At 49.2% G+C, this 15,783-nt stretch overlaps 1 protein-coding gene across 3 annotated transcripts; it reads right to left on the minus strand.

The window, feature by feature from the left end:
• Positions 1 to 1,501: 1,501 nt before the first annotated feature.
• SPATA32 (spermatogenesis associated 32) lies at positions 1,502 to 15,780 on the minus strand. 3 transcript variants are annotated; one of them, XM_012786826.2, is made up of 5 exons: positions 15,661 to 15,780; positions 4,188 to 4,242; positions 3,450 to 3,516; positions 2,236 to 3,173; positions 1,502 to 1,619 (listed from the first exon to the last, which is right to left on the minus strand). In XM_012786826.2, the coding sequence occupies exons 2-5, from the start codon at positions 4,190 to 4,192 to the stop codon at positions 1,535 to 1,537; spliced, it is 1,095 nt and encodes a 364-aa protein (XP_012642280.2). In that variant the 5' UTR covers positions 4,193 to 4,242; positions 15,661 to 15,780; the 3' UTR covers positions 1,502 to 1,534. The 3 variants fall into 3 exon arrangements, with proteins under 3 accessions (XP_012642280.2, XP_075850753.1, XP_012642277.2); XM_075994638.1 differs by having other exon boundaries at positions 2,236 to 3,149; positions 15,642 to 15,780; XM_012786823.3 differs by having other exon boundaries at positions 15,642 to 15,780.
• Between the last annotated feature and the right edge of the window lie 3 nt (positions 15,781 to 15,783).

The raw sequence follows: 15,783 nt of genomic DNA on the forward strand, positions 1-15,783 counted from the left end.
GGGGGAGGGAGGGATGAACAGGCAGAGCACAGGGGGCTTTGGGGGCAGTGCAGCTCTTCTGTACGGCACGGCGCTGGCGGGCACATGCCAGCACACGTCGGTCTGGACCCATGGTGAGCCCTAACGGAAACTGCGCACTTTGGGTCATGACGAGTCATGATGTCAGTGGAGGTTCATCAGCATCAGATGTTCCCCTTGGGGCCCTTGCCTATAGTAGGGGAGGTTGTGTATGAATATACATGTGTGACAGAGGCTATATGGGAACTCTTCAAACTTTCTGCTCAATTTTACTGGGAACCTAAAACTGCTCTGAAAAAACCAAAATTTATTAACTAAAAAAAAAAAAAAACCAACTCCAGAAAAATGAGTCCTGAGAGCTGAAGAATACTTCTGGCTGAGCCACTCACAAGACATTCACCTTTATATCGCCCCCATCCCGCCTTCCAGCCTCCTGCCCCCTTCTCATGCCCGGCCCAGTCTTAACCGCCACTCCTTCCTAATCCCACTCTCCTGGCCCTGAGCACCTCCCTCCTCAGCTCCTCTTGAGGCTGGGCGGGCTCTTGAAGATCCGCAAGGCCCAGCTGGGCAGGAAGCGTGAGGCCCAGAGTGGGCCAGGGGGGATCCACTAGGGCCCCGGCCACCGCACAGACTCTAGGGCTCCTTCTCCCAGCTTCCCTGGCCACACCCGTGCCCAGCCACCCACTCGGAATTCCCTTCCCTCCTTTGCTGCCGGCTCTCCTCTGCCAGGAGCTGGCTCACATTGCCCATCCTCTGGGCCTCCAAGGCCAAACCCTAGAAGTGCGAGTGCATTTGTGTGCACATTTTGATTGTGTGACTGCGTCACAAGGCACACATGTGCATGGGCGTGCGTGGAATGTGCTTCCTATGTGTGTACATGTCATGTGACCATGTGTGGTGTACTGGGCAGCTGGTGGTGTCTGCGTGTGAGTGTGCAAGTCTGGGTTGTGGGTGGCTGTCCCCTACGTCTTGAGGTACCTCCAGCTCCAGGCTGCAGCCTCTTGCAGGACCAGTTCTTTGGCCTCACTTTCCCCCTCCTTCTAGCCCCAGGACACCACCCCTTCCCCACACCGCCCTTCCCGGAGGAAAGAGCAGGAGGAACCCCACTCAGACGCGCCTTCTTGCCTGCCCAGTCCCACGCCCAGGAGGCCATTGCCTCGGAGGATCCCAACACGGTGAGCCCTGACTTCAGGCCAAGAGGAATCTCCATTTCATGAGAGGGCACCGAGGCCTCCCCTGAACTAGTCATGAGTCTCCCTGCTGGCCTGGAGGCCTGGCTAGGTGGCAGTGAAGTGGAACTGCCCTTGAGGAGTGGGGACGGATAAGACAGACAGCTGGGACAGGGCGATGTTGCCCTCCAGGGACAGGTGGGGCTGGGACAGCTAAAAATGGGGGTGGCATCCCTAAAAAATTGAGATCAGGATGCGGCAGCCAGGTGAGCTTACTGGTCCGGGAGCATTTGCACAAAAAGTCTGAGCCGAGGGCCAGCACTGGAGGCTTTACTGGTTTTGTATAGTCATTTCTCTGGGGTAGAGGGGGTTGACAGCTTAAAATGAATTTGCAGCAATAATGGATTCCCTTTCTTGTTTCCCGGCACTGAGCTGCAACACAAAAGAGAGAGCGTCACTTGGGCCCCGGCGAGGGGTGTCAGGGGAGAGGGGAGAGCCCAGAGGCCTCTAGAGGAGGTCACTGGGGGTGAGGGGGCCTTGTGCTGCTGCACGCAGCTGGGCAGCTGCGGTCCTGTTCTGTGTCCGTTCATCACCAGAACACAAGGGGCGCTGGAGAGCTCCCCCACTGTGCCCTCCACAAGGCACCCAGGCCCCAGGCCTGGGGCCCACAGGCTCTCAGCAGGGCAGACACTAGCCTGAGCATTTCCCACGTGGGGAGGCTCTGCCCCGTGGGTGGAAGCTTCCTAAAGCCAGCACGGCCTTTCCCGTCTGGATCCAGGCCCTGCCCCTGCCCCAGAGTGCTCACCCTCCATGGTCCCCAGGCCTCCTGCAGCCCTGGCCTTGGCACTGCACTTCGGCCCACCGGAACCTTGTTTCCAGCAGCCTTTATGAGGTCACTAAGGTTGAGGCATCCCAGTCCGTTGCACCCCCGCCCAGCCCCTCATTCCACTGTCCCCCACCCCTAGCTGGCGTGTGAGGAGCGGGCCCCCCACATCCCAGCACAGCCCCCTCGCTGGGGACAGCTGCCTGGGTGGCTGGCCTCACTTACTTTTCCTTGGGTCCCTGCAGCTCGTTGGGGCACGTGGCTGAAGGCTGGAGAAGCTTCACTTCCCCTTCAATGGTGGTCCTCTTGGTCCCCAGCTTGCTGCAGTCAAGGTAAGGGTGAGAGAAACTCTTCTCTTCCTTATTCCAAGTCTTCTGTGGCCCCATGGCTCCATGTGGTTTGTTTGACAGTGTCTCCTTATCTGTCTCCTTATTTGTAGTGGGCTGGACGGGCTCTGTGGAAGGCTCCACGACCTTCTGGGATTTAGCTTTGATTCTGTGCTCCAAACTGGGCAAGTCTGTCTTGCTGGAGGAGGCCATGGCCAGCGACGATGCAAAGTGGATTAATTCTGTTAGGCCAATGGCTGGCAAGAGATTGGAGGAGGTCAGGTGGGTGCTTGATGGTGGTTGGGAGCTTGTGGCTGGAAGAGCTGTGTGGGTAGTGGAGGTCTGGAAGTGCTTCTTGGAGGACAGAGTGTTGGTGGGGACGAAATTCTGGCGGCTGCTGGTCTTGTCTGCACTGCTCTTGTGGAGCTGCATGTTGACCTCCTGCTGTAGGCTGTGTTCTGAGGCCTGGGTGAGCTTGTTTGCCCAGAAGAGGTGTTTGGAGGTCTGCACGGGGATGGAGCGGTAGTCAGTGGGCACCTGTCTCTCCTCCAGGGAACTCAGGTAACTGGTGTTTGAACTCACGCTCCACGGTCTGAAGTTGTGTAGCATTGGCAGCCCTTCTATGTAGGGGTGGACGGACTCTATCCTGTACCCCTGCCTCTCAAGGTCTTCGTTGCCATTGGTCATCTTCCACTTGGCCCCCTCAGCTCCAGGCATGGGTGCCGGCTGCAGCTCTGACTTCAGCAAAGCCATGAGCTCCGGGTCCAGGTCCATGTCCAGGTCCAGGTCCGGGTTCACTTTGGGTGGGAGCTCCTGCTCTAGCAAATCCGCCTCCAGCTGAAAGGTTTCAACTCAAAGCTGAGGAGGTAAGAGCTGGAGGTCCCTGGCCCTGAGGTCCTCCCTGGCCCCCGGCCCCTGTCCTGCCCCCCAGCCGGGTCCTGCTCTCTCCCCACCACACCTGCCTCCTCTCAGACACCTGCCTGTGAGGGTGGCGTGTGAGTGCCCACACTGGCCTGGAACTAGGGTCCCAGCATTGTCAAAGGTAGGGGCTGGTTGGGGCTTAGGGACCCTTGCTTTCCACCTCCCTGTAAGAGGTGACCCTTCCATTCTCACCTCCATCTTCTCTTCTTCCTCTTGTGCCACCCGGGGATTGTACAACTGGTGTTGGTTTAAGTCATCCCTAAGACAGAAGGAGACAGAGTGGGTGATTGGGATCTGGGGGTAGGTGGGTAGCTTCAGGGGGAAGGAGGTCTCTGGAGCCCTCAAAGCCCCCTGCCTTGTTCAGGGGTTGGCAAGATGCCCCTCCCCCAGCTCATCTACTCCCCTGGCTGTCCCCACTCCAACCAAGAAGTCTGGAGTGGTGTCCTCAAACTTGCCAGCTCATCCCCCACCCCCAGAGAGGGATTCAGTTGGTGGGAGGTCAGGCCCAGGAGTCTGCCTTTTGTCAAGTGTTACAGGTGAGCCAAGGCAGCTCACTTTGAGAATCTGCACCCAGAAAGTGGCTCCCTACACAGGGGAAAGCCCAGGCCAATGTCCTCCCACCCACCCGCCCACAGCTCTGTCCTCAGCAGGCAAGGCAGTTCTAAGGGGTCAGGTACCATCCATGCCCCTGGGTGTGCCCAACCACCTCCCCCAAGTCCTTGTCCAATGTCAGGGCTGGCAGCAGAACAGAGGGGGTAGACACCTTTCCCCCTCCCCAGCCTTTTGGCCTGGATGCTGCCCCTGGCCAGGTGTTGGGAATGGGCGAGATGGAGGGAGACGGGGCTGGAGGCTACTGCGCGGTGTCAGGGGAGAGGCTCGAGTCCTGGGCGCTGGGAGGAGGCCCTAGGATGATGGCAGAGTGGTTCTCACCGCATGTCCACAATCTCTACAGACTTCTGGCCACAACAGGGAAATCCACTGGCACCTGGCAGGGAGAAGGAGGTGGGGGCAGCGAGCTGCAGGGAGCTGCAGGGGGGGGTACAGTCCCTGAGGGAACTGGAGCCAGGGCTGCTCCAGCCGCCTCCTGCTTCCAGCCCTCCCTGTCCCGTCAGCCCTCCCTCTCCTCTCTCCCCTCCCTCTTTCCTCACCCATCCTGCCTCTCACCAGTCACCAGTCACCAGTCCCTGTCTTTGGCCAGCCCCACCTCCATCCTCCATAGGCGAATGCTGACGGTGTTCCCTCCCCTAGACCTAGCGCTGCTACAGCCCAGGCACTTCATGCGTTTATCTCATCGATTCAACACAAGCAATTAGGAGAGGGCCATTTGACTCAGGTCTGATCATTGCTGAAGTGAGGGCTTGAATACAGGTTTGACTCAAGATCCTCCCCTGGGCTCCCCAACCCAGGAGCCTGGAACTGCGTGGGGTCCATCACATCCAGGGGAACTCGCCTCCTCTCCTCCATTCCTGCTTCTCTGCCCAGCTGTCTCTACTCCCTCTGACCCTCCAGTCCCGATCCCAGGCCAAGGCCCTCAGCCCAGGTGTTTGATCTGAGGTGCTGCTTGCACCTGCCTGGTGATTTATGAGCTTGGACCACCCTCTGCAGAGGAGACTGGCTCCTGTGGGTGGTCCTCCCTTCCCTGGAGGCTTGAATCTTTTCCTGCAGAAGCTGTTGCTTCATCCTCTGGGGGTGGGAAGCCCCAGGCTGTGCTATTTTCTGCTCTTCAGGGCCATGGATGGAGGGGCCATTGTGGCAATCCTGCCATCATGCCAGGATGGTCCCCATGAGTCTGGGGTGTGGTAGGAAGTGACAGCTCTGGCTCTGGCTGAGAAGAATGGCTCCCAGGGTTATATGGGAAGGATGAGAATGTGCCGTGGCCTCTTCCCAGAGATGCAGAGGCTAGGGAGAGGGGTCCTTGCATGGCTGGCCCTGGGATTGGGATTTGGGCATGTCCATGCTTCAGCCTGGGCCTGCGGATCTTGGTCTGCTGAGTGGCTGGGCTTCCAGGGCGCCACCACGGACAGCTCCCCAAGGCCAGCTCAGTGGTCTCTTCAGAACCCTCCACCTCCTTGACTGCCATGCTCCCCTGTCTTCCTCACATGTCTCTCTGCCTGGTCTCCAACTTCTCTGCTCCGAGCCCTGCTTCTGACCTTAGGGCTGCAGGTTGAGGGAGTTCCCTTTCCTAGTTTGCTTAAGTTTTAATTAGGAATGGGTGTTGGACTTTTTTTTCTTTTTTTTTTTGAGACAGGGTCTCACTTTGTTGCCCTGGCTAGAGTGCTGTGGCGTCAGCCTAGCTCACAGCAACCTCAAACTCCTGGGCTCAAGCAGTCCTTCTGACTCAGCCTCCCAAGTAGCTGGGACTACAGGCACGCACCAGCATGCCTGGCTAATTTTTTTTTCTATTTATTTTTAGTTGGCCAATTAATTTCTATTTTTAGTAGAGACGGGGGTCTTGCCCTTGCTCAGGCTGGTTTTAAACTCTTGAGCACAAATGATCCGCCCGCCTTGGCCTCCCAGAGTGCTAGGATTACAGGCATGAGCCACTACGTCTGGACGGATGTTGGATTTTATCTAATGTTTTTTCTGCACTTACTGAGATGATCATATGGCTTTTCTTTTATATTCTTAATATATTGTATATGCTATATATAACATGTTATATTAGTAATACATTAACATATGAGTTGTTTATATTCTTTTGTTATTCTGTATAATGTAACATTCTGAATATCATATAATATTCTGAATAATAATGTTATATTATTCTGTTAATTCTTTTTTTTTTTTTTTTTTGAGACAGAGTCTTGCTTTGTTGCCCAGGCTTGAGTGAGTGCCATGGCATCAGCCTAGCTCACAGCAATCTCAAACTCCTGGGCTCAAGCAATCCTCCTGGCTCAGCCTCCCGAGTAGCTGGGACTACAGGCATGCACCACCACGCCCGGCTAATTTTTTTCTATATATATTAGTTGGCCAATTAATTTCTCTCTATTTATAGTAGTGACGGGGGTCTCACTCTTGCTCAGGCTGGTTTCGAACTTCTGACTTCGAGCAATCCGCCTGCCTCGGCCTTCCAGAGTGCTAGGATTATAGGCGTGAGCCACCTCGCCCGGCCATAAATTGATTTTTAAACGTCAAATAAGGCTGGGTGTGGTGGTTGATTCCTCTAATCCTAGCACTTTGGGAGGCAAAGGTGGGAGGATTGCTTGAGGCCAGGAGTTTGAGACTAGCCTGAGCAACATAGCCAGACTCTATCTTTACCAAAACAAAAGAAAGAAAAAAAAATAGAAAAATTAGGTGGACATGGCAGCACATGCTTGTAGGCCCAGCTACTCATGAGAGTGAGATAGGAGGATCACCTGAGCCCAGGAGTTTGAGGTTGCTGTGAGCTATAATGACACCACTGTACTCTAGCGCAAGCAATAGAATAAGACTCTGTCTCCAAAAATAAAAATAAAGATGTTATACCAATTTATATTACTCGGATAAACCTCATTTGGTTATAATATATTGTCCTTTTTTATATATTGTTGAATCTGGCCAACTTTTTTAGAATTTTCACATATATATGGATGAGGTAGGTATATTGGTATGTAATTTTCTTTTCTTGTTGATAGTAATGCCCGCCTCACAGCATAAGTTGAAAAGTATTCTCTCTTCAAGTTTCTGCAAGAGTTTGTGTAAAATTGGTATCATTTCTTAATGTTTGGTAGAATTCACAAGTGAAGCTTATGAACTTGAGCCTGGAGATTCCTTGTGGGAAGATTGTTAATTATAAATGTAACTTTAAGAGATAGACACAGGGATATTTAGCCTATCTATTTCTTCTTTCTTGTTGTGGCAAAATATATATAACATAAAATTGACTATTTTAGCCATTTATAAGTACACAGTACAGCGGCTTTAAGTGCATCCACACTGTTGTGCAACCATTGCCATTCTGCGTTTCCTGAGTGTCTGTTTCTTCTTGAGTGAGCTGCTGGAGTTTGCATCTTTTAATGCATTTGTCCATTTCTCATCTAAGTTGTCAAATTCATTGGCATAAGGTGTTCACAATATTCCCTTATTATCCTTTTCATATGTGTAGATTCTACAGAAATATCATCTCTTTCCCTCCAAAAAGGGAAATGACAAAAAGAGGATCATTTTTGTTCTCTTTCTTTTTTTCTTGCTCAATTTGGCTAGAGATTTACCAATTTTGTTGATGTCAAAGATGCAGCCTTTGGTTCCATTTATTTTCTTCATTGTTTATCTATTTTCTTTTCATTGATCGTCACTCAGACCTTCACTATTTTTTCTTTTGTTTACTTTGGGTTCCATTTGCTTTTCTTCCCCCTAGTTTTCTTTCTTTCTTTCTTTCTTTCTTTCTTTCTTTCTTTCTTTCTTTCTTTCTTTCTTTCTTCCTTCCTTCCTTCCTTCCTTCCTTCCTTCCTTCCTTCCTTCCTTCCTTCCTTCCTTCCTTTCTTTCTTTCTTTCTTTTTCTTTTTTTGGAGGCAGGGTCTTGCTCTGTCACCCAGCCTGGAGTGCAGTGGTGTCATCATAGCTCACTGCAGCCTCGAACTCCTGGGCTCAAGTGATCCTCCCAAAGTGCTGGGATGACAGGTGTGAGCCACTGCACCTGGCCCTCCTAGTTTCTCAAGGTGGAAGCTGAGGTAATTCATTTGAGACCTTTCTTCTCTTCTAATAAAGGAGTTTATTCCTATAATTTTAGCTGCATGCCACAAATAGTGATGTGTTTTAATTTTCATTCAGTTTGTAATACTTCCTCTTTTTTTTTGAGACAGAGTCTCACTTTGTTGCCCAGGCTTGAGTGAGTGCCATGGCATTAGCCTAGCTTACAGCAACCTCAAACTCCTGGGCTCAAGCAATCCTACTGCCTCAGCCTCCCAAGTAGCTGGGACTACAGGCATACGCCACCATGCCCAGCTAATTTTTTTTATATATATTAGTTGGCCAATTAATTTCTTTCTATTTATAGTAGAGACGGGGTCTCACTCTTGCTCAGGCTGGTTTCGAACTCCTGACCTTGAGCAATCCGCCCGCCTCGGCCTCCCAGAGTGCTAGGATTACAGGTGTGAGCCACTGCGCCCGGCCTGTAATACTTCCTGATTTCTACTTTGATTCCTTCTTTGACACATGAGTTATTTGAAAGTGTATAATTTACCAAATATTTGGGGATTTTCCAGTTATTTGTTTATTTTTTAAAGGCATGGCGAGGAAACCTTTCTTCAGGACCACCAAGACAGGTATAGGGACCACTGCAATGGGGTCTTGCAGTGGGGGAAAAAGATTGGGTTCAACTCTCTGTTATTGATTTTTAATTTAATTCCATTGTGGTCAGAGAACATAAGAAGTATGACTTGAATTCTTTTAAATTTGGTGAGACTTTTCTTATGGCTCAGAATATGATCTATTTCATAAACTTGAAAAGAATATTATGCTGTTATTGGGTGGACTGACTGTATTATAAATTGTCAATTGGGTCATGTTAGTAGGCACTATTGTTGTTCAAGTCTTCTTTATCCTTGCTGATTTTATGTCTTCTTATTTTATCATTTCTTTTTTTTTTTTTTGAGACAGAGTCTCGCTTTGTTGCCCAGGCTAGAGTGTGTGCCGTGGCGTCAGCCTCGCTCACAGCAACCTCAAACTCCTGGGCTCAAGGGATCCTCTTGCCTCAGCCTCCCAAGTAGCTGGGACTACAGGCATGTGCCACCATGCCCAGCTAGTTTTTTCTATATATATTAGTTGGCCAATTAATTTCTTTCTATTTATAGTAGAGATAGGGTCTCGATCTTGCTCAGGCTGGTCTCGAACTCCTGACCTCGAGCAATCCGCCCGCCTCGGCCTCCCAGAGTGCTAGGATTACAGGCGTGAGCCACTGCGCCTGGCCTATTTTATCATTTCTTGAGAGAGGAATGTTGACATCTCTAACTATAACTGTGGATTTATCTATTTCTCCTGGCAGTTCTATCAGGTTTTGCTTCATGCATTTTTTTTTTTTTTTTGAGACAGGGTATCACTTTGTCATCCAGGCTAGAATGTAGTGGCACGATTATTGCCCACTGCAGTCTTGAACTCTTAGGCTCAAGCAATCCTCCTGCTTCAGCCTCCTGAATAGCTAGTACTACAGGCACATGTCACCATGCCTGGCTAAATTTTTTATTTTTGGTAGAGATGGGATCTTATTATATTGTCTAGGCTGGTTTTAAACTACTGGCCTTAAGCAATCCTCCCACCTTGGCCTCCCAAAGCACTGATAAAATAGGTGTGAGCCACCACACCCAGCCTGCTTCATGTATTTTGAAGCTCTAATATAAGGTGCATAAACATTTATGATAGTTATGTCCTCTTGATGAACTGACCCCTTTATCATTAAGAAATGACCCCCTTTAATCTCTGGTAATATTATTTGATCCAAAACCTACTTTGAGTGAAATTAATATAGTCACTTCAGCTTTCTTATAATTAGTGCTAGCATGGGAAACCTTTTATTTCCTTTTTTTAAACCTCTTTGTGTCTATATTTAAAGTAGATTTCTAATAGGCAGCATATATTTGAGTCTTGCTTTCTTAATCCACTGTGCTAATCTTTGCCTATTATTGTTAAATATTATTTTTGAGTCTAAATTTACCATCTTGCTATTTGTTTTCTACTTTTCCCATCTGTTCTTTGTTCTCTTTTCCTTTTTTAATGCTGCCTTTTGTGACTCCATTATATTTTTTTATTTTTTTAGTTTTTCTTTTTTTTATTACCCCAATTCTTAGTATTTCTTTTTTTTTCTTTTCTTTTTTTTTTAAGACTGGATCTTGCTCTGTTGTCCTGGCTGAAGTGCAGTGGCACAATCATAGCTCAGTAATAAAGAACTTCTGAACTCAAGCAATCCTCCCACCTCAACCTTCTGAGTAGGTGGGACTACGATCATGCACCATCACACCTGGTTAATTTTTAAATTTTTTGTAAAGATGGAGTCTTGCTACATTGCTTAGGCTGGTCTTGAACTCTCAGCCTTAAGTGATCTTCCCACCTTGGCTTCCCAAAGTGCTCAGACAATAGAGTGAAGCCACCATGCCCCACCGATTTTATCTTTTATGTTGGCTTTTATTAGCTATAACAGTTGTTTTAGGATTTATAATATACATCTTTAACTTGTCACTGTCTACCTTCAAATGATATTGTATTACTTTTCATATAGAATAAGAACCCTAAGACAGTATACCTTCATTTTCCCCTTCTGGCCTGGTATTTGAAATAGACCTTACAAAAATGACAGAGAAGGTATAAATAAAATCCCAATGATGACGTAACCAAGAGAGACCAACAATACATAAAAGAATTCATCACATTTCTAGAACACAGAAAGCAGAGGAGTGGTATCCACTGAAGAAGTAGATTCAGAAGCAACTCCAGCTGGCAAGGAGAGGGGTTAAGTAGGAAGCTAGTCAGCTAATCTGTTCAGGTGAGTCCCAGAGGGGCCAACTCATGGCCGTCAGGTGGCCACTCCCCAAGTAAGACATGGGGAGACTTCCACATTCTGGCATTAAGGAATCCCCAGAGATATGTCTGGTTCCTGCCTGACCACTCTAAAGTGGCAACCGCCAGGCAGTGAGTCCTGCGGTCACAGGGCTCCCAATCTACTTTTTTATGATTTCAACCTAAACATCCTTAAGCATTTGAGGAAACTGTCAACTTGCCCACATGCACATGACAGACCAAGAGAAGAGAAGACCCCAGAGTACCAGAGGTAATTTGAGAAATAGAAGGGAGCTTGGAGAAAAACTCCATCTTCAGAGATTCAGGAATGCTATGAAAAAAGAATTAGAGAAGGAAGGAGCTTTTGGCAAATAGAATTGGAAAATAAAACATAGAGAATCTTCCCAGAAAGTGGCACCAAAATATCAAGACAGTGTGAGAGAAAAGGATCAATCAGAGGTCTGATTCTGAATTCTAGAAAGGAGATCCAGAAAGAACAGAGAGCATGGAGAAGAAAAGAGAAATCAAAATTTTTCTGAGCTGAAGGATGTCATGGGCTTCAAAGGGCTCAATGAATCCCCAGCACCACTTATGTCAAAAGATCCTTGCTATGAAAGTTCATTACACCAGGAACAAAGAACTCCTAAATGCTTCCAAAGTGGAAAAACCAGTCACCTGCAAGGAGAGGAAAATTATACTGGCAGTAGAGTTAGCAACACTGATTGCCTTTAAAAATTCTGAGGAAAAGGGTGTTTAACCTAGAATTTTATATCTAGCCAAACTATCATTTCAGACATGGAAACACTTAGAAAATTTACCTTCTCTCTCTCTCTTTTATAGAGACAGGGTCTCGCTATGTTGCTCAGGCTGGAGTGCTGTGGCTATTCACAGGTGTAGTCACAGCCCAACATAGCCTTCAACTTCTGGGCTCAAGCAATTCTCTTGAGTAGCTGGGACTACAGGCACATGTCACTGTGCCTGACTACCTCTTTTTTTAAAGGAAGTTATGTGTTATTTGAGGATGTGATGGGGCTAAAAGAAGGTGCAAAACAAGAGAGCCAGGAGGGAAATAGTGCGTACACCCCAAGGAAGCAGCTAAGTCCCAGATGTTAACTGTACAGAGGCCCACAACCAGCTAAGATTGGTATAAGGCTGGGCACTATAGCTCACGCCTATAATCCCAGCACTCTGGGAGGCTGAGGCAGGAGGATCACTTGAGGTCAGGAGTTCAAGACCAGCTTGGGCATATTAAGACCCTGTCTCTACAAAAAATAAAAAAATTAGCTAGGCAGAGTGGCACATGCCGATAGTGCCAGCTGCTCCGGAGGCAGAGGCAGGAGGATCCCTTGAGCCCACCAGTTTGAGGTTACAGTGAGCTATGATTATACCACTGTACTCCAGCCTGGGTCACAGAGAGACTCTATCTCTCTTAAAAAAAAAAAAATATTGGTGGAGGAAGACAGGGGGTCCTTCGCAGTAGGTCTGAAAATCTGACAGAATGGTTGACTAGATATAGAAGTTGAAGGAAACTAAGACGATGATAAAACCAAAGAGTATAAGAAAAGGCAACTAGAAACTCCAGGAAAAACAGAAAGCCATATAGGAAAGAAAAGGTAATTGTGGTACCCTTTCAGCTTCTGCAGTGACTAATAGTTATGTAGTCACAATAATGTAAATTGTTTACTAATTTACAATTTTTAGAATCAACATGTAGACAAAATTTGAAAAACACGATTGTAGTGTGGGATGATATAAATGTTACTGATCTTGATATTTAAAAAAAATACAGGTTAGGATTTCAGGAAGGTAGAAGGCAGGGAGGAAAGCTGAAGGGAAGGATTGAAGGGGAGGGCACTAAAAATGTTATCTTACTTTATGGGGTGTCAAAAGATACTATTTAAACTTCATGAAAAAATAAAAATATAAGTATATTAAGTTTACAGAGTTATCAGCAGATCTAAAAGCAAGTGATGCTGGGAGATGGCGGAGGGCGGTACTGTTAGAGCAGGAAGGTGGTAATATCTGGAACTCATAAGCCAAGAGCGAGCCTGTGGGCTTGTGAGGTAAGAAGGTAACCGGGCAGAAAAACAGTTCAAATGAACTAGCCGAGGTTGCTCTGAGGAGTGACGCTGGGGATGTGGTGGGTGGGGGACTTTTGCTTTTCACCAGTACTATTTAACTGCCTGCAAATATTTCTTTGATAAAGTTAAAAGAAAATGTCGAGGCCCAGCTGTAGGCCCGGCATTGTGCTGGGGGCTGAGGACACAGTGAGGAGCACACACACCCCTGCGCCATCTTGTTTTCAAGCCTTAGGCTGTGACCACGGGAGCCTCTCGAGTCTATTTCTTACTCACATTTCTCCTGAGCTCTAGACCCAAACTTTAGTTGTTGATTGCACATTTTTCCCTAAAGGGAATTCAAATTCACCTTGTTCAAAACATTACGCGTCCCTTGCTGGGGCAGGAGCTCGCGCCTCTCTCTGGACTGGCCCTTGTTTCCTGTGGCCATGGCGCTCAGGGCTCACCAGTCCCTGGACGCCTTCCAGACCCCACTCCATCGTTCTGACTCTGGCACCAGGTGGCTGCTCAGCAAATGTCTTTGAAACGAAATAAATTCCTACGTCTGTCACCCCACCCGACCCTGCAGTTTATCCTCCATGTCTTACCTCAAGTTCACGCCCTGCTGGTCCAGACTCTAGCGTGCCCAACACGGCTCTGCCTGACTCTTGTCTTTCTTTCTCATCTCTCATCTCGCGATCCCCCCCCCGCCCCTCATCCTGATGCCCCCTCCATCCTCTCACCCAAACTAGAAACCCAGGTCCCTGCAACTCCCCCTCACTTCCACAGCTCCCGACCTCCCCACTCCTGCTGCTGACCTTGCACATGTCCCTCTTCCACCCTCTCTGCCTCCCTCCTCATCTCCCGGCACCAGAGCCAACACATGCCTAGAACTTGCTGCCCGCTGGGCACTCGGTGCTGAGTGCTTTGCACACATTTAATCTTCACAGCTACCCGACACACAGGCAGCCACCGCTCTCCTCTCACAGGTGAGGAAACCTGCCTAAGGTCCACAGCCATTGAGAACAGCTCACGCAGGTCTGCCTGGCTCCAAACACCATGATGCTTCTCACTGTGCTGTCTTAAATCTCTTTAGGCCTCCAGCTGGGCTTCTCAGCCACCCCTGAGTGAGCCTCCTACATCACACCTGCCTCTGGTCACGCCCAGACTCGAATACTGCCTCAAAGATCCAGCCCGGTCTGACCTCTGGCATTGTTTTTCATTACTTGGCATCCAACCCTCTATCCCTTGCCCCAAGCTCAAGCCACCCTAGAGCACAACAAACCCTTTTGTGCCTCCGTGCCTTCGCACATGCTATTTCTCATACCGGGAAAGCCCTCTTCTGGCAAAATCCTACTCATGCCTGAAAGCCCAATTCAAATCATCAGTGTCATCTTCAGTGTGACAAACCGAGCTGTCCAACCTACATTTTTTTTTTTTTTTTTTTTGAGACAGAGTCTTACTCTGTTGTCTGGGTTAGAGTGCCGTGGCGTCAGCCTAGCTCACAGCAACCTCAAACTCCTGGGCTCAAGCGATCCTTCTGCCTCAGCCTCCCGAGTAGCTGGGACTACAGGCATGTGCCACCATGCCCAGCTAATCTTTTGTATATATTTTTAGTTGGCCAATTAATTTCTTTCTATTTTTAGTAGAGATGGGGTCTCCCTCTTGCTCAGGCTGGTTTCGAACTCCTGACCTTGAGCAATCCTCCTGCCTCAGCTTCCCAAGTGCTGCCACCTACGTTTTTAACTTTAGTTAACCCATCAGACTCAGGGCCTACCACAAGAGTAAGCCCTGAAAAGTGTGCAGTAATTGGAGGAGCGATTGAAGGTGTCTGTGTAAATTTCTTACTCCATGAATTTCTGGAAGGGGAGAAGGTGCTCTCTGGTGGTTAATTTCTGACCTATTATTATTTTTTTTTTTTTGAGACAGAGTCTCACTTTGTTGCCCAGCCTAGAGTGAGTGCCGTGGCGTCAGCCTGGCTCACAGCAACCTCAATCTCCGGGGCTCAGCGATCCTACTGCCTCAGCCTCCCGAGTAGCTGGGACTACAGGCATGCGCCACCATGCCCGGCTAATTTTTTTTTTTTTTGTATATATATGTTTTTAGTTGGTCAATTAATTTATTTCTATTTTTGGTAGAGACGGGGTCTCGCTCAGGCTGGTTTCGAACTCCTGACCTTGAGCAATCCGCCCGCCTCGGCCTCCCAAAGTGCTAGGATTACAGGCGTGAGCCACTACGCCTGGCTCTGACCTATTTTTAATGCTAGTCCATGCCCTGGGAGAGACGGTCCCAAAAAGAAAGCTCCATTTCAGTGAGGGGAAGGGGAGACCCAGAGCACCGAGGGGCAAGCGTCTTTAGTTCGCTGGTGCAGAGAAGAGCACACGCATCAAGGAGGGCTCCACATAACCTTTTGCTGACTGCTGCTCGCTGCAAAGCTGCAAGCATCAACCAGGGACAGTTGGACGCGATTTTTTTTTATCATCTGCAGTTTGAGGTAATTCATGAGTCGTTTCCTGTGCACAAGGCCAGTGCTCCCTCGGTGGGCCCAGAGCCCCTCCAAAAACCCGCTGAATCTGCGGCCTTTACCACAAAGCATGCATGCTGCCGTGCGCACGCGCGTGTGCATGGCGCGCGGCTGAGGCTGCGAGCAACAGTCAGGGGTACCGGGATGAGTTTGGCTGGGGTTGACCTTCCTTTCAGGCAGGGGTTGGGGGCTTGGGGGCTTTGGGAGCAGGGGCAAGGGCCCCAGGTCGATTCCTGACCGCCCCTTCCGCGCCCCACCCCCCTCACTTTCACTTTCCCCGCCCGCCTCCGCCTCCAGCCCCCGCCCCGTTGGGTCGCGCGCCCCGCCCGCTCCCACCTGTCACCCCCATGCTGACCGAGGCTCTGTCGGGGAGGCGGGGAGCAGGCTGGTGGCTGCCGCCCCTCCACCTCCAGTGCGCCTTTTGGCTAGGGCGGTAGAGGGCGCTGGAGATGTTGGGGGCGCCGCCTGTGATGTTGCC

This window comes from Microcebus murinus, chromosome 18 (genome assembly GCF_040939455.1).
Source record: "Microcebus murinus isolate Inina chromosome 18, M.murinus_Inina_mat1.0, whole genome shotgun sequence".
Taxonomy (NCBI): domain Eukaryota; kingdom Metazoa; phylum Chordata; class Mammalia; order Primates; family Cheirogaleidae; genus Microcebus; species Microcebus murinus.